This window comes from Plectropomus leopardus, chromosome 12 (genome assembly GCF_026936395.1).
Source record: "Plectropomus leopardus strain MGB_pleo_1.0 chromosome 12, ASM2693639v1, whole genome shotgun sequence".
Lineage (NCBI taxonomy): Eukaryota > Metazoa > Chordata > Actinopteri > Perciformes > Serranidae > Plectropomus > Plectropomus leopardus.
The window spans coordinates 6,571,900-6,589,766 of record NC_142187.1 but is presented as its reverse complement, the minus strand read 5'-3'; the positions used below and the strand labels follow the sequence as shown (position 1 = coordinate 6,589,766).

The following is a 17,867-nucleotide window of genomic DNA, read 5'->3' as shown; positions in this document are numbered from 1 at the left end:
AGCAACAGATATTGAAAAAATAAACACTAATATTTTCACTGGCCTCCATGCTGCTTTCTACTGTTCTGGTTTCTAGTGCGTCCATTACATCAAACAGTTAAAACCCGTTTAAAAAAGGCAGTTTATCACCAGTTTGTAGCAGTTTCTTCTCTGCATATATGTGCTAATTCTTGCAAAAATGTAATGATAACTGAAGACAAATATAGTCTTCAGTTAGTTTGTTTGACTTAAACTTGCCCAATGGAGTTTTCTGATTTCTTTTAACTTGGGACTCATTTAAAAATCACTTGTATACACAGAACATACGAGGGATTTCAGAGAATTTTTGGCAATCACCAATTTTCTCGTTCTAACAATTCTGTCGTAGTTACAAATAAAATCCACAGTTAGTCCAGACCTGTAATATAAGTCATGGGTCTTGTTCTGCACAAGGGAAAAAACTAACATGAAATCCTTCTGTCTTCATCTGATTCTGGAGTGTACATTATAATAGTGGAGATTAAAATAACATGGAACTGTATCTATTATGCTGATTGACCTTGATTATACAATGTTTTTGTGTTTTAATGGAGTACTGTATCGGATCACCTCTCTGTCTGTATTTCTCAGGTCTTTGGTCATGGTAAAGCTAATGGTGAGCCCACGTGGGCTCTGCTGCTGACAGTTGGGATCTGTGAGATAGGAATCCTCATTGCTTCTCTGGATGCTGTGGCCCCCATCCTCTCCATGTACGTGGTTGAAAACACACAAAAACATTCTGCATTAGTAATGTGCATTTACCTACGCTCCTTTCTCTCCTGACTGATGTCTCCTTCAGGTTTTTCCTCATGTGCTATCTGTTTGTGAACCTGGCCTGTGCCGTTCAGACTTTGCTCCGCACCCCCAACTGGAGACCTCGCTTCAAGTTCTATCACTGGTAAGAACTGCCTACACCAAAACACAAAATACATTCTGCACATTTTATTTAAGCTTCCAGAGCTTTGATTAAAACCACAAACTGTAGTCCTTAAACTAGTAAAAACTAACACACAGGTTTTAACGGACAACATCACATCACCTCAATCCTGGCTTTCCTCCGCCGGCTCCCTGTTCGTTTTAGAACTGATTTTAAGATTTCAATAATCACTTTTAAAGCTCTTTTTTATACATAATAGAAATGTTGACCCCATTTGAGCCAGTTTGCAGCCATAGATCCTCAGGTGGGGCCCTTCTGGCCGTTCCAAAGCCGAGGCTTGAATCTAAAGGGCCCCTCGGCTTTAAAACAACCTGCCCAAGAAGATAAGGCTGACGAAATCAAGGACTCATCACTTCATAAAACCCATTTAATACTTAGTATTAAAGTATTATTTCTGTGTTTAATGCTAATATTCTTTGAATTGTATTAATCTTATTGGTATAAGTTGTTATTGTTATTTTTGTTTTGTAACTGTTTCTCTCTTGTTTAATTCTACTTTAAATTTTGTCTGGCCTTAGTTATTGCAAGAAACCCTTCTGCTTTGTCTTTGTTTGTAAATTTTAATTTGAAGGTGCTATATAAATAAAGTTATGGTTATGATTATGATTATAATAATAATGGTAATTATCATTATTATTATTATTGCTGTTGTTGTTGTTGTTGTTGTTGTTGTTGGTATTATCATTATTAACTTTGTGTGTGTGTGTGTGTGTGTGTGTGTGTGTGTGTGTCCTGTAGGACACTGTCCTTCTTAGGAATGAGTCTGTGTCTCTCTCTCATGTTCATCTCCTCCTGGTACTATGCTCTGGTCGCCATAGTGATAGCCGGCTGTATCTACAAGTACATTGAGTACAGAGGGTGAGTCTGAGGGTTTCAGGTCAAGACGATATGCTTAACATCTCACATGCCATTGAGCCTTAATAAAATAAAACACCTGTATGTCTATTACACTCTTAAACATTTGGAAAATAAATGTCAAACATTCCTGTTTGGACTTTTTGTTTGCAGGGCAGTGAAGGAATGGGGAGATGGGATCAGAGGTCTGTCCTTAAACGCAGCACGCTATGCTCTCGTGCGGCTGGAGGAAGCACCACTACACACCAAAAACTGGAGGTGAGTGTCTGTGTGTATGTCGTGATTTTCTTTAAAGGTCCAATGTGTAGGATTTAGGGGCAGCAGTTATCAGATATAGTATATAAAATTCATAACTATGTTTTCATGAGTGTATGAACATATGAATCATTGTGTTTTTCGTTATGTTAGAATGAGTCGTTTATATCTACATATAAAATTGTTCCTCTCCAAGCCCACAGGAACAGCACCGGGCACTGAAGTCAATTTTTGTGGTGGCCAAAAAAGGAATAACAACATCATGTGATGCCATGGGGGCCAAAAAGAACTTTTTCCCACAACTTACAGTGCGAAAGAGGTGTCTATAAATTAGTGGATACATTTCTTTCAGCATCAGAACTCGCACGAAATGACTCATTTCACCATCGGATACAATCCATTCACTCCGATAACATGGAAAGTCTAGAGGAGCTGGAAAATGAAATCATTTTATCTCCATTCAAGTTAGTGGAGCGAAGTTAGCCACTCTGTGAAAGTTAGCTGCTCGGCCACACTCAGTCGTTCTAAGTCTCTAATGTACATGTTCTATGAGCCCCATAATGCAAAAAAATAAGGGGAATTTCATACTACGGAAAAGATCGTTTTTGGTTTCATGGACACTTTAAAAATTAATTTTAGTTTTTTCTGGTTAAATAAAGGTTAAATAATTTTTTTTTTCTTCTCTGCTATGTTGCTCTACAGTTGCCACCAACAGACATATCACTGGCTGTAGATGCATTTTTGCATTTTTTCGCTGGCCACTGTAGTTCTTCTACATACTTCCAGAACGTGAAATTAGCGCATCTTCCCTTTAATATTATACATTTTTAATGTTTAATTTTTTTTTCGTGTCTTTTCATAGAGCATTATCAGTATAAAATATGCATTAACAAGAGAAAAGGCAGATGTACAATGTTCTCTTTTTTCCCTCAATATTGTTATTTAGTTTTACTCTACTAGTTGCATTTTTTCTGTCTTCAGGCCTCAGCTGTTGGTGTTGTGTAAGCTGGACTCTGACCTGGCGGTAAGACACCCTCGTCTCCTGTCCTTCACTACGCAGCTGAAAGCAGGAAAGGGACTGACCATCGTCTGCTCGGTCCTCGAGGGAACCTTCATGAACCGAGGCAATGATGCAAAGTCTGGAGAGCAGGTTTGTCTGTTTGCTGGTCATCTGCTCTGCCTGTTGATTCCTCTGCATAGTTTTCCAGATTTTTTTTACAAGAAAATTACAGAAACAATAGCATAATTTTTTTTTTAAAAAAAGGAAAAAGGGAAAATAAACAATAAAAAGTCCAGGGAAAACAGTAGGTAAATAATGAAAATCAAATATCTTTTTTTTCTGTAATCTTTCTGTCACATGATTTTACATAATAAATATAACTATAACTTTATATTTTCCCCTTGTTAAAATATTTCAAATAATTCTCTCCTCCTCAGTCTCATGTTTCACCTTGTAAAAATGTCTTGTATTTTGTGTGACATTTCTTGGTAAATTGCTAAATGCCTTTTCCCCATGTTTTTTTGAAAGAAATCATACCAATTTGCTCACCTTTCAGAGGTTTGAAAGCTTGTAAAAGGTGTCTGAATGCAGCACAAGAAAACTGCTGTCAGTCCAGGTTTCAAAGGGTTAAAAAACTGTATCAGTTTAGACCTGGTAATGCTGCTTATGTTCACCTAACCTGAATATACATTAAGACAAGTTTCATTTACAAAGGAGGCTGCCAGCATTTGATACTTACAATGAATGACAGCACCTTAAAATATTGCGCACAAATCATTATTGACACTGTTTTATCATCCGTCTGTGCAGAATTTGAAAGCAGCCATGTCTGCAGAGAAGATGAAGGGTTTTTCTCATGTGGTGGTGTCGTCCAACCTGCGAGACGGCTTCTCCCTGCTCATCCAGTCTGCGGGACTGGGAGGGATGAAACACAATGCTGTCCTGATGGCCTGGCCAACCGGCTGGGAGCAAGCCCGCGACCCCTCCTCCAGGAGGAACTTCATAGGTAAACTACACAGCAGCGTCCTGAAGGAAGTGGGTGAAGAAATGAATTAATTTTCAAGTTGTATACCCTTTTAATAATTAATTCAATTAAGTTTACTCACATTTAATGTATGGAAGCAAACAAGAGACATACAGTTTTGAATTTTACCACACAATATTGAACAGAACTGAACTGAAATGTTTTACTTTGAAATCCAGGTTTGAGTTTGTTTGTTTTGAATTCACCTCTTTGAAATTCTAATATTAAATTTTATGATTTACATTTTCAAGAGATGCATTTGAAAATATGTTTTGCAGTATTTTCAAATTCAGTTCCTGAAATTCAAGTTTCAGAATCAGAAAAGAGGTAGCTCAAATTTGATTGGTTCAATTCAGATTTAAAACTTTGAGTCAAAAAAATTACTTTGAGCCATCCAACTCTTTTTTTTTTTTTATTGAAAATTTTGAGATTTGATTTTGTGAACATTGAAAAATATATATATATTCAAATTCCAGAATTCAGCTTTTGTAATTGCATATTAAGACATTTTATACTTTAATTTCAAGTAGGTGAAATCAGAACAAAGAAATTCAGACACATGGTTTTAAAATGTTTTTTTTTAAAACTATGAATTCAATTGTGTTTGAATTTTAATATTAAGTATTCAGTGCCTGTTAAATTATATCCTTATGCCTCTTATTTACTATCATATTAAAGCATTTTGTTAAGATGGCCGAAATTTCTCATTGGCACTCAAATTTTATGAAGAATTTTTATGGTTTGGCTTATGATTTTACTTTTTTTTTTAAATTTCAGTATTTTAAAGACCCAAAGGAGTTGAAGTATTAAATCCAGCAGCAAGTAGGGGGGAATTTTTATCTCTGCAAGAGGAGTCGAGAGGAAAGCACCGGGGAAGAGCAGAGGGAGACACAAAGCTTCCTGTATGAGGCTGCATATCACAGCCCTGACATAAAATTATTTGAAATGCTCACTTACTTTCTGTCTCTGTCCCCCTCTGTCCCTCTCTGTCTGCAGAGACGGTGAGAGAGACGACGGCAGCTCATCAGGCTCTGCTGGTCGCTAAGAACATCGACCATTTCCCCAGTAACCAGGAGCGTCTGAAGGAGGGAACCATCGATGTGTGGTGGATCGTACATGATGGTGGACTGCTCATGCTGCTGCCATTTTTACTGAGTCAACACAAGGTGTGTGTGTGTGTGTGTGTGTGTGTGTGTGTGTGTGTGTGTGTGTGTGTGTGTGTACATTTTATTAATAGTGCACCTTTCACAATACTCAAAGAGGCTTAACAGAGACCAAAACAAAATTGATTAAAGCCAGTAAAACATACAGAATAAATAAAAACAAAATCAGTGTGCCATTGGTGAGTCTATGATCTTCTTCAACTTTGCCCTAATGTTGACCCTAACATTAAGTGGTTTAATTCACCAGCCTTTAATCCTCATACTCTAAAAATTTTAACACCATGTGGACATAAACATAATGTTGTCTTGTCCTCTTCTATAAAGCAGCTTCTGTTTGTGCCATAAAATAGGAATTGCCATGTAGTGCAGCCTGACAAACCATGTCACTATAGTGGCAGTCGTCACTATTAATAAATTAATGGATGTTGTCATGCTTCACACAGCTGCATTATTGCTGAATTTCTTGCTGTCATGTCAAGGGAAGGTCACAGATAGGATCAAATGCTCGTGTATTGGCAGTTTAACCCTTTGAAACCTAAGTAAATTGGCTTGATGTCTTTCAAAAACATGGGAAGAGGGCAGTGAGCAACAAAAGCAGAACTGGCCCAAAAATTAGCAAGAAATTAGAATAAGTGCAAGAAAATTACCAAAGTGTGAATAAAATCCAAATCACATTTGACTATTTCAATCACCACTGGTTAGTAACAACAGGATGGAACGACCCAAAAAGCTGTTGCTGTTGCTATTAACCCTTTGACACCTTAAAATTAATTAAATTAATTTCCTTAATTTCTTTCAGAAACACTGAAAAAGAGGCAATGAACAACCAAATGAGCAATTGTTTTGGAATTATATAATATATATATTTAAAACAATGCCTGAAAAACAAAGATAAATAAATAAATAAAAATGAATTAAAAAAAATTAAATGACCTACCATTATAATAATATTATAAAAAAGTAACAATTCTGTAACATAATTTTGAATATGTAATCATGATAATTTAGATAATTTATAGAGTTTTTTTCCCAGCTTTTTTCTTTCTTCCCTAGGCATTTTATCCTGTTTTTTGTTTTTTTGTTTTTTTTTTTTAAATATCCTCTAATTTCTTGAAATTTGTATAACATTTCTTTTTCAAGTTGTTCATTGCCTTTTTTCCCATGTTTTTGAAAGAAATTCCACCAATGTGCTCAGGGTTCAAAGGTTTAAATACTTGTGACAGACATCTGAGAGCAGCACACGGAAAGTGATGTCGCTCCAGGTTTCAAAAGGTTAACTGTGTGTAACCGTGCTGATACTGATACATGTTCTCATTCGGCAGGTATGGAGGAAATGTAAAATGCGAATCTTCACCGTGGCCCAAATGGATGACAACTCCATCCAGATGAAGAAAGACCTGCAGATGTTTCTCTATCATCTACGGCTGGATGCAGAGGTGGAGGTGGTGGAGATGGTGAGACTCTTTGCATTTCAGTCAATTCATTTTGTTGTGTCTGTCTCTTACCCATAGACTGTGTATTAAGATGAACCATTTGTCTCTACTTCCACTGTACAGAAATTAAGCCAAAATATCCAAAATATAGATGCTGCCATCTTGCTCAAGTGATGTGATTTGGAGCCAGAGTCTGTGCAGTAGTGATTAGCGGTTGAGGCTGCGGTATTGACGCCCTTCCCAAACACCTGCCCAACTTACAACAATCATACACAGCTGTCAGTCATGATGTCACACCCCCTTTCTAAATAATTCACTAATTAACACTAAATTTATCAGAAAAATGAAGACGTGAACAAACATCAGTGTGATAAGAACTATTAAAATGACAGAAACCAACTTTGGGAATTTTCGATAACCCTTTGCCATGGCGACAGCTGTATAATCTAACTTTTAATTCTATTATAGATACTAAATCACAATAATTTCACGAGAAAAATGCTTTTCATTTTGGGGTTGGAAGTGGGAGTCTTTTGGTTCTGTCCACATGTGGTGACATTTTGGATGACCTGGAAAAAATGGCTTTATGGTTCCTATTTTTAATAAATGTGCCCTCAAACAATAATACTTGGTGAATTAAGAAATTGATGTCCAAGTATTTTAAATATTTATTTTATAGGGTAAGGGATTTTTTTTTTAAACTGATTTCCATCCCCTAATTTTCTCTCTTTATTTGAAACATTATTTTAGGTTAGAGGGCATTATTACAAATAAACAGGGAACAATTAAGGACTTTGAAAGAAAATGGAACACATTAAAAGACTGATGATCATGATGACTGTGTTTTTGTTTCTTGTTTTTAAGTAATAGTGTCTTTGTGTTTTTTCACTTGTTTTGTGGCATCTGTTTGTGGTTTGTTGATGGTTTGTGATGTGTGGTAATATGGTGCATCTTTTGATTATTGTTTTAATATTATAAATGTAATAATAATATTAAAAAAAAGCTACCTGATTATGCCCTTGATGAGAACAGCAGCTACAGCAAATGCATCAGATAACTGTAAGTGTGTTTTATGTGTCCCTCTAGCATGATAGCGACATCTCAGCCTTCACCTATGAGAAGACGCTGATGATGGAGCAGAGGTCGGACATGCTCAAACAGATGCAGCTGTCTCGCACCGAGAGGGAGAGAGAGGTACTGTGACTCTACCATCATTACATCGCACTGTTCAAAAATCTGACAAAAACTTCAGGCTCAACACCCATGACTTACGTGTCATTACAAAAAACATTATAAGGACATTTTCTAACCAACAATAGCAAGATGTGAGCTAAACTGATGCAGATGTCCTCCACCCAAAGAGAAAGGTGAGGTAAAACCGCTTATGCTCTGTTCTGCCGTTGTTGACCTTTGAACCTTTCCTCCAATCCCGCTTTGTGATTAAACCCCGGGCTCAGATTCAGAGCATCACAGACGTGTCACGCGGCTCCATAAAGAGGAAGAAGACATCATGTTTCCCTTCACTCTACACCCTGAGCATACCAGAAGATGAGGTAGCCACAGCGACCAAAACGACCCATAGTAACCAATCACGATGCCATTGGTCCCTCCATTTATCATGCCATCCTTTCTCTTAACATAATCCATTCATAACAGCTGCGATGTTTCTGACGGTGATGTTCAGCCTTAGTGTGTTTGCTGTTCTCTCTTCAGTCTCTGTTGGGGACATGTTGACTGGGCAGAGACCAAAAGCTGCCACTAGAGGAAGACAAAGACTCTCAGTGCTGGAGGTCTACAGAGACTCCAGATATTTCCAATCAACCTGCTGCTGCTGCATTACTAACTACTACACCATTTCCCTTTCTAACAGACAAAAATGGATCAAAATGTTGTGGATTATGTTTTTATTTAACCCTTTGAAACCTGGAGCACTTTTCTTGTGCTGCTTTCAGACGCCTTTCATATGTATTTAAAAGAAAATTTAGAAAATTTGTGCGATTTCTTTAAAAAAAAATATGGGGGGAAAAGGCACTGAGCAACATAGTAATAAATGTTCCATAAATTGCAAGAAATTTGTAGATTTAGAAAAAAAATTAAAAGCTAGGGAAAAATGTCTAGGGATAAAAGAAAAGGGCTTGGGAAACAAATATATATTTAGAAGGATCATAATTAAAATTATGTGACAAAATTATGACAATTTTTCCAGGTCATTTCCTTTGTCATTTTTTAACTTTTTTTCCCTTTTCTTTTAAACATTAATTTTATATTATTTCAAATTGAGATTTAATTTTTAAAAATAAATGTATTTATTTATTTATTTCATCAATCTTTTTTTCAGGTAATTTTACTAATGTTTCGTGCTAATTTTTAAAATGATTTCTTCTGTCTTTGCTCATTGCCTTTTTCCAATGTTTTTGAAAGAAATCAATGGAATTGCTCAGGTTTCAAAGGATTTATAGCAACAACAGCAGTTTTTTGGGTTTTTCAGGATTGTCATCCTGCCGTTACTAACCAGTAGTGGAATAGTCAAGTATAATTTGGATTTTATTCCCACTTGCTTTATATATATCAAGGCAGCTGTTTGACTGTAATATGTGCAGACCTTAATGTATGTTTGGACAGCATGCAATGCAATGACCTGTTTTCCCTTGACTTAATGTGTTTGACCACTTGAGGAGGAGAACAAATAGTGCAATTGCTGATATGGAGGGAGAAAGGTTTTTGCCTACCACTTAATAGTATAATAAGTGATATGGTTAACATTTTTCATGGCTAAGTTGGGAAGCAATGTAACATCTAATGCTAGAAACTCACCGTTATAGAATACAAATAATTTTTTTTCTATTGTCCAGACAAGTCAGTTTTATTTATATAGCTCAATATGACAAATCACAATTTCCTTCAGGGGGATTCACAACTCAGTCTCACTCCTAACTCGTCAAATAGAGGTCACACCTGAGTGAAAAATCATTGGCTGTCATTTTTAGGCACGCATGTTAATTTTTAGTCATTGCATTATTGTGCACAATGAGCACAGGAGGACGTCTTTCAAGGAGATCACAGAAACAGAGCAGGAGGTTCACTGTGTACCATTTAAAAGACAGTGTTGTGTGTTTCTGCGTTCTTTTCCTGCATGTTCTGTCATCGCCGTAAACCTGTCGATCACCTGACTGCCTTAAAAATAACTGCATCTACATCTTCTCATATTCTCATGTCCCTCATAACTGTAAAACAATGACATATTTGAAATGACATGTTGTATTGTGGTTAAAAAAAAGTGCATTTATACTAAGTTAAAATTCAACTGAAGAAAGGTTGTAAAATCATATTAGTGTTAAGAGCTACCAGAGAGAGTTTGATCTTTTGAGTGCACTATAAAGGGTTTAATTAGGAAAATACAATGTTTTATTAATAGAAATTAGGGAGGACGCAACGTGGTGTAGAACCCATAATTAAGTTGTCATCATGTGACCTGTCCTACGTTTAGGCCCAGCTAATCCACGACCGGAACACGGCGTCTCATTCTGCGAATGACAAAGCTGCAGGTGCCACACCAGATCGTGTCCACATGACCTGGACAAAAGACAAACTGATCAATGAGAGGAACAGACACAGAGAAACCATGGGAGTAAAAGACATGTTTAATATGAAACCGTAAGTAAATCCAGCCTCACAGCAAAAAATCTTAGAGATTCACTCCCCAATTTTATTATAGTGCCCAATATGTCATACATTATATTTATACTCAAATCAGTGCTAAACAGTATGATCTATTTGTTTAGTTTGATATTTTTACTTTGATTATGTTTTATTTTATCTCAGTTTGTGTGCTTGTAATTTTTTTTAATGGCAGAGGAGTGCTAACACTTATCTAGATAATCTAAAATAATGACTTAGAGGCCCAGAGTGCAAGGTTTACTGACAGAAATGGAAAATTAGAAGTATTTTTTCTTTCATGTATAATCACTTTAAAAAAAAGTATCTTGTTTTCGTTACCTTAAAATGAGCTGTTTATATGTACACAAGGAGCAGGTCCTCATCCATGAAGTCCTTCATGTTGCACCACCATGATTCTCGAAGTTTCGGCTGGTTGCTATCTGTAGTCCTTATTATTAAATGCCGCTAAATCCCACACACTGTTGCTTTAAGATCTTGCAAAAAATAAATAATAAGTATCTTATTAACTCATGTTATTATCTTAATGATTGAATATCTTGTTTTTTGCTCCCTCCTCTAGTGAATGGGAGAATCTGTAAGTCACTTAATATTTTAGTTTTTGTTTGCATGTGCATGACCTCTGTGCATGTGTGGTGTGAGAATACGTGTCAGCATGCTTTTGTGTGATGGATCACCAGTTCAGTTTGCATGATGACTAATGTGGAAGCTGTGTGTGTTTTTGTTCTGTTTTTGCCCACAAGATCTTTAGATTCCCAATCAATCATACTGTGCTTTTTTTAGAATTCTGATTTAGAGGATCATACTGAACCAGACCTCTGACTTTGCAAGAAATGGCAGGATAACTGGTGATTTTGTTAATGTCTGTGATTTAACGTAGCAACCAGTCCAACGTGCGGAGGATGCACACAGCTGTGAAGCTGAATGAGGTGGTGGTCAAGAATTCTCAGGATTCACAGCTGGTGCTGCTCAACATGCCGGGCCCACCAAAGAGCAGGAAAGGGGATGAGAACTGTATCCTTTTTCATCAGCCATTTAGTCGACAAGTCAAATGATCAGTCAGTGAAAAAAATGTGGCTATACTGAAGGAATGGTTTAACATTTTGGGAAATAGGCTTATTTACTTTCTTGCCAAAAGTTAGATGATGAAATCAAACATGACAATGCGAAAAATTTCAAGCTAGAGACAAGAGGCGGTTAGCTTAGCCTAGCTTAGCTTAGCATAAAAACTTCAAAACAGCTGGCATAGTCCCAGAGGTCTTTAGAAAGCTGAAGCGTAATGAAGACTTCAGTTAAAGGTTATGTGCCTTAAACCAAAAGTTATTGTTTTGGGATTTCTTAAACAAGACAAAACATGTTATGATCGGTGCACAATAGAGGTGGTCTCACAACCAGGGCATCATAAAACACAGAGAGTCACTTTGGCATCTGTATGAGACAAACCAGGCCGTCAAAATAAACAGAGATACACTTTGGCTTATACATATATGAGACAAACCAGGCAGCCAAAATACACAGAGACACCCTAAAGAATCTGTATGAGACAAACCAGGTCATCAAAATACATGGAGGCTTTCTTTAGCGTCTGTTTCAGACAAACCAGGGGGTCAAAATACATGGAGACACCCTTAGGCTTTTGTATTACACATACAAGGCTTTCCAAAATCTCCAATGTAAACCCATCTGTGTCATTATAAGATGCTCAGAGAAATGGGTATAGTTTAAAGAGAGCAAAAGTTTACTTAGTGTGGGTTAGAGGTGCGTGAATGGGTCTAACAAGCACGGGGCTTGACCCAGGAGACCAGTATTCGAGACCAACCAACTGTCTATCATGGCGGAAAAGCCCCCTTTTTTATAATTTAATAACTATTAAAACCAAACTTATAAAACAATCACTTAAACAAACATCAGGGTGATGAGAACTACCTTTAGCAACAGAAACCATCTTTGGGAGAAATTTATTTGGCGTGTAATTTGAGTTCTTAGTTTGGCCTGCGCCCCATTCACTAACACAGAGGAGGGGCTTTATGACCTATACTGCAGTCAGACACCTGAGGGCGATCGAGACTGAAAAGCTTCACTTTGGGAGAGCAGTCATGTTGTCCATCTTTATATACAGTCTATAGTAGCAACCACTCTACGAGCTGACAGATCTAAAACTGGTATGTCCTTAACCAGAATGTGTCTCTCAGACATGGAGTTCCTTGAAGTCCTCATGGATGGTCTCGACCGTGTGTTGTTGGTTCGTGGAGGAGGTCGGGAGGTCATTACCATCTACTCCTAGCACCAAAAAGTTCCTAGTTGTTTGGAAGGGCACTGGATAGATACACTGTTGGACAGTAGGACCCAAGAGGACAATGGGACATGGATAAAGATGTTGGAAAGAGGAAGTACAGTACTCTCACACTGTCATTCAAGAAAAGAAGGACCATGGTCACGAGGAAAGACAGGGGAGTCTACCTGCAGCCCGGCTTGACCACAGTGCAACGTTTGGGGCACAGAAGGTCTCTACACCCCCTCCTTCTCTTCCTGGGACTCCTTAACTCCAGCAAATCTAAACACTGCAAAATGAAAACTGTTTGGCTGAACGGCTGAGAGGTTATTTTCTCGGTTTAACTGTTTTCTGAAAGAGCTTTCATTTCAATGTCATATTGTGTCACCAGGCACTTGTTAGAGGAAGAACACAAACTATAGCTTGTTGTCATTTTTAGCATTTCACTGATTGTGGTAGCTGGAAACTTGCTCGCTGGTTTCAATGAGGGATGCTATCATAGCGAACATAGCACCTTTGATGAAACTTTTGTTTCTTTGATAATTGACAAGCACTGACTCTGGATCATGGGATGATGTTTTTGTACAGAATATCATGTTTCCCTCGCATAACTGCCTTCTGTCAGAAGTTAAAGCCAAACTCCCATTGATTACAATCAGGACTGTTAAAGGGCAAATGTGGCAGTATTGGTTGTAACTGTTTTTGTTGTCACCAAAAACATTAGTGTGATACAAAAGGAAGAGATAGCGAAAATGCAACAAAGAGAATGCAACTTTTACGATTTTAGCATTTTAGTACATTTTAAATATTGATGTATTTGTTTGTATCGGAGCAAACTGTTAAGGTGCACATGTGACTATAAAGTAGTGTTTTCATTTAGTATTTCTATTAATTCTATAATTTTAACACTATTTTAGTTAAGCAGTGTGTCATGTGTTAGTTCAACAAAAAAAGACACACTAATTAAACAAGCCAAAAAAGTTCTCAACTCTGAGTCTTTATGTGTAAAAAGTACTAAGTAATAATAATAGTCTGCTGTCTTTGTTGGATGAAGTTGGACCGCAGCGAATGTAGATGCAGCAGCCAGTAGCTCCTCAAATCCTTGCTACTTTTTTGCTGAATCACAACTTTTCTATGATAGAGAAGCACTTATCAACATCAGGAAAAGCTGTGTGGGTTTTGGACTGAATGCAAGACCATAAGTGGATCTCCACCAGCTGCATATGCCGAGCAGCCAGTCAGACCAGAGGGGAGAAACGAAACCGAAAGTGCCAGACAAAGAGAGGGAGCCGGCATCAGGGCAAGGCTGACCCGACTTGGACTGAGAGCTGCTCCTCTACCAAGACTTCCTCTGGCTAATGTCTGATCTGCAGGAGAATAAAGTGGATGAAATGCAATTGAGGCTCACTCAGCAACAGAAAATCAGAGACTGCTTGCTGCACATCTTCACAGACACCTGGTTAACCCCTAACATCCCAGATCAAGTTAGTGCACTGGATGGGCAGACCTTGTTCAGAGCTGATATGGGTGGATGGATGGATGAATGGATGGATGGATTGATAGATAGAAAGATATTTTCATTACAACTTTGCTAAAACAACACTAAAACAACAAAGCTATGGTGGCCTTAGACTTTTGCACAGTGCATCATAACACAATAAAATGTCACCACATTGAATTGGACAGCTGATTGAGTCAGTGGAGTGCCAGACTAAAAGAAAAGGCCTGTTGGTGTCTACTTAACCTCATTTTTGCGCCTTTTTTTTTCTTAAGAATTAACCAATATAGTGTTATGATCCTAAGTTTTGTTGTAGTCTGATCGTGTTTTACTTTGAAAGTCAAACTCTTCATGCATCTGTCTTACTTTACTTCTTGCCCACCTCCAGCTGTGTCTTGTTCTGTGATTAGTCTATCTGTGTTCATCCCTGTATTCAGAGTGTCGCTCCCTGCTTTGTCCTGCCTGGTCTTTCGTGTTTCATGCTGGATTTCTTCCCTGAGATCATCCCTGCTTACATCATGACGCCTTGGTTTATTATCAGCTAAGTTTTGGTTCTTCTTTTTTGTTGTTGAGTTTTGCTGCCTGTGTGTTTTGGAGGTTTTGTCAGGTGCATTAAACCTTTGAAACCTGAGCAAATTGGCTTGATTTCTTTCAAAAACTTATGAATAAGCCATTAAGCAACAAAAGAAATAATCACCAAAAAAAAAAAACAAGAAATAAGTCAAAAGGTAGAAGAAAAATACATGGAGATTAATGCAGAAAATCATCACACAAAACAAAGAAACAAAACAAATTAAAATAAATAAATAAATAAATAAAGGATTGGAAAAAGTGCTTAAAAAATTAAAATAATTCTGGGGTGCCTGGTTGCTCACTTGGTGGATTGGGTAACCCATGATTAGAGGCCTGCTGTCGATTCCAGCTTGCAGCTCCTCGCTGCGTGTCTTCCCCTCTCACCTTCCTTTCCACACTTTAGCTGTCCTATCTAAAGAAAGGCAAAAGCCAAAAATAAATAAATAACAATGATAAAAAAAATCTAAGAAATCTAATAATTCTTCAAAATTATTTAAATAAGTAATTATGATCATTCTGAAATTTTTTCCCTAGCTTTTTTCTTTTTCCCTAGACATTTTTAGCTTTTTTTTCAAAATATTTTTCTAAATTTACTGATTTCTTGCAATTTGTTGAATATTTCTTATCAAGTTGTGCACTGCCTTTTCCCCCATGCTTATAAAAGAGAAATCACATCAGTTTGCTCAAGGTTCAAAGGTTAAAATACTTGTGAAAAGCATCTGAAAGCACCACCAGAAAAGTTGTTTCAGAGCGTTAAAGCTCGCCTTTTGTTATGCTCACCTCCCTACCTACGGCTCTACATGTGGGTCCTAATCTAAACTAAAAGGTAAAAATTTATTACTGGTTAATGGAAGTCTGGCTTGAAAGCAAAAATGACTGAAACTGACATCCTGATATCACAATCAATGGATGCTGTAAATAACATTGTTTTAAAATGAGTTTCAGGTTTAAATCAGAGAAGATTGCACACTCTTTTCATCTCTATCCAGACCATTAGTGCTGATAAATTATGACCCATATAATGAGCTGGCCCACAATCAGTGTTTGTTCAGACTTGGCTGGAAACTCCCATAACATGACATGAAACATACATCTTTAGACACGCAGGAAAAAGGCAAGAAATCATGTAAGCAGGATGTTGGTATACACAGGAAACGAAAGAGGAAATGAAGCCAAGTGGTTGGTCACATTTAGACCACCGTGATTTCTCTGATTGCCCTCTATTCATCTCAACTCATCTTCTAAACCCTTTGAAACCTGGAGTGAATTGGTGCAATTTCATAATAATAATAATACTAATAATACTAATAATGCTAACAATAATAATAATAATAATACTAATAATACTACTACTACTACTACTACTACTACTAATAATAATAATAATAATAATAATAATAATAATAACTATTATTATTATTATTATTATTATTATTATTATTATTATTGTTGTTGTTGTTATTATTATTATAGCAATAATAGTAATAATAAAAATCTAGGTAAAACTATATGTGTAGTTATCATAATTACAGATTTAAAATTATGCTCCGAAATAATTATGATTTTATATTATTTTTCCCAGGTCATTTATTTACACTTTCTTATTTCAAGTTTTTTTTTTTAATATTTATTTTTGTTAACTCATTTTTTGGGTAATTTCTTTTGTCGCTCATTACCTTCTTATGTTTTTGAAAGAAATTGCACCAATTTGCTCAAGTTTCAGATGGCTGATCTTTTCATCTTATTGCAGATTTAGTAACTGAAACTTCAAATCAGCATTGATTTGATACAGTGATTGTTTCTTTTTGTTTTTTTAATTTATTTACTTATAGGCTTTGCCACCACTGATATTTGTGCCATATAGCAGAAAGTGATACATTCTTGTCAGATGGAATCCATTCTGGTGTGACCCAGATGAGAGCTGAGCTGGATTGTTGTCATCTGTTGCGTAACTGGCCCAAGCTCAGTTTCCAAAAATCAATTTAATCCAAAAATCATCATTGTCTCTTGGCTCACAAAAGAACAAAGACAATCTTGGAGCTGCAGTAAGAAGCTTTGGAGAAATTTGGCCTTGGATAAATGGCTTCCTGTTTGTCCTGCAGAGCGGTTAGCTGGGTCAGCACGCACAGAACAACAACAACAACAACGACCTTGGTCTGATGCTCTGATCTACAACTCTGCTACAGTCTGCGCTGTCTGTGATCCTTACGCTCACGTTAAAGTACATGCTGTCTTCTGCTAAGATTGAGAACAGTTAACTTAATTTGGCACTTTATTGTTTCCCCAATGGGAATCTTGTACAGTGGCCAAGATCCACATAAAAAAAAAAAAAAGACAATGACCGAAAGTGTCACTGTGTTAAACAATTCACAAAGCTTGTGAAAAACGAGGGGAAAATCATGGGTTCACAGAGGCTTATTTTCTGCAAATATGGGATGTTTTACTACCTAAAGCTTTTACAAGATTTTAGCCCTCTAGAACTTGTTGCTGTTGTTTAAGTTCAGTGCAGCATGCAGTAGTGGTTCAGCACGAGAGATGGCCTGTTCTGGGGGCCATCATTGTACTTTGTGCCCAGATTATACATCGTTTGTTTAGCAAGTGATTAGACACACCCTTAATGCACTTGCACCATGCACTTTAGACCATTCGCTATAATTTTTTTTAAAAGAGTTCCCGAGTAATGAGTCATAAAACCAAGAAATTAGTTAGCATTTCAGCACCTGTGGTTCTCTTGTCTCAAAGTCACTGGGTTTTTCGAATGGATTAGTGGTTAGAAGCCTGGAATAAGGTCTAAAGTTAACACAAGCTTAAAGGACTCCCATTTTGTTCTACGACATAAAATGCACCAGTAAATACCCAGTCACAAACTTTGAAGCTTTTGTGTCTTAAATAAGGCTAACAAGTGTCTAAACAAGACTACAAAGCATCATCTGGTGATTGCATTTAAGCTTAAAAAATCTGAAAAGTGTTATTAATTTGAATATCATCTTGCTTAGCAAAACGTGTAAGTATCATAAACGTGTTTGCCAAAAAGCGTATTTTCTGCAACAATCCAAAATCCGATGGAAAAATTCCATAGGATTTTTGACTATGGAACCATGGCAATGTTAGCTTCCACTATGGCCTACAAACAAACGCCATCTCAGGGGCACTCTGTAGGTCCC

At 36.9% G+C, this 17,867-nt stretch overlaps 1 protein-coding gene across 4 annotated transcripts in view; it reads left to right on the top strand.

The window, feature by feature from the left end:
* Nucleotides 1-14,766, top strand: part of LOC121951285 (solute carrier family 12 member 7-like) — a 38,912-nt gene extending 24,146 nt beyond the window's left edge. For 3 of the 4 annotated variants that reach the window (XM_042497551.2, XM_088085091.1, XM_088085090.1), the window contains exons 14-27: nt 610-728; nt 818-916; nt 1,694-1,813; nt 1,964-2,068; nt 3,047-3,215; nt 3,876-4,071; nt 5,086-5,255; nt 6,575-6,706; nt 7,772-7,879; nt 8,143-8,238; nt 10,173-10,339; nt 10,923-10,937; nt 11,241-11,374; nt 12,553-14,766. In XM_042497551.2, coding sequence (XP_042353485.1) covers nt 610-728; nt 818-916; nt 1,694-1,813; nt 1,964-2,068; nt 3,047-3,215; nt 3,876-4,071; nt 5,086-5,255; nt 6,575-6,706; nt 7,772-7,879; nt 8,143-8,238; nt 10,173-10,339; nt 10,923-10,937; nt 11,241-11,374; nt 12,553-12,644 — 1,722 coding nt within the window. In that variant the 3' untranslated portion in view covers nt 12,645-14,766. The remainder of the gene's footprint in view (nt 1-609; nt 729-817; nt 917-1,693; nt 1,814-1,963; nt 2,069-3,046; nt 3,216-3,875; nt 4,072-5,085; nt 5,256-6,574; nt 6,707-7,771; nt 7,880-8,142; nt 8,239-10,172; nt 10,340-10,922; nt 10,938-11,240; nt 11,375-12,552) is intronic. The other variant, XM_088085092.1, reaches the window with a different exon arrangement.
* Nucleotides 14,767-17,867: the final 3,101 nt, after the last annotated feature.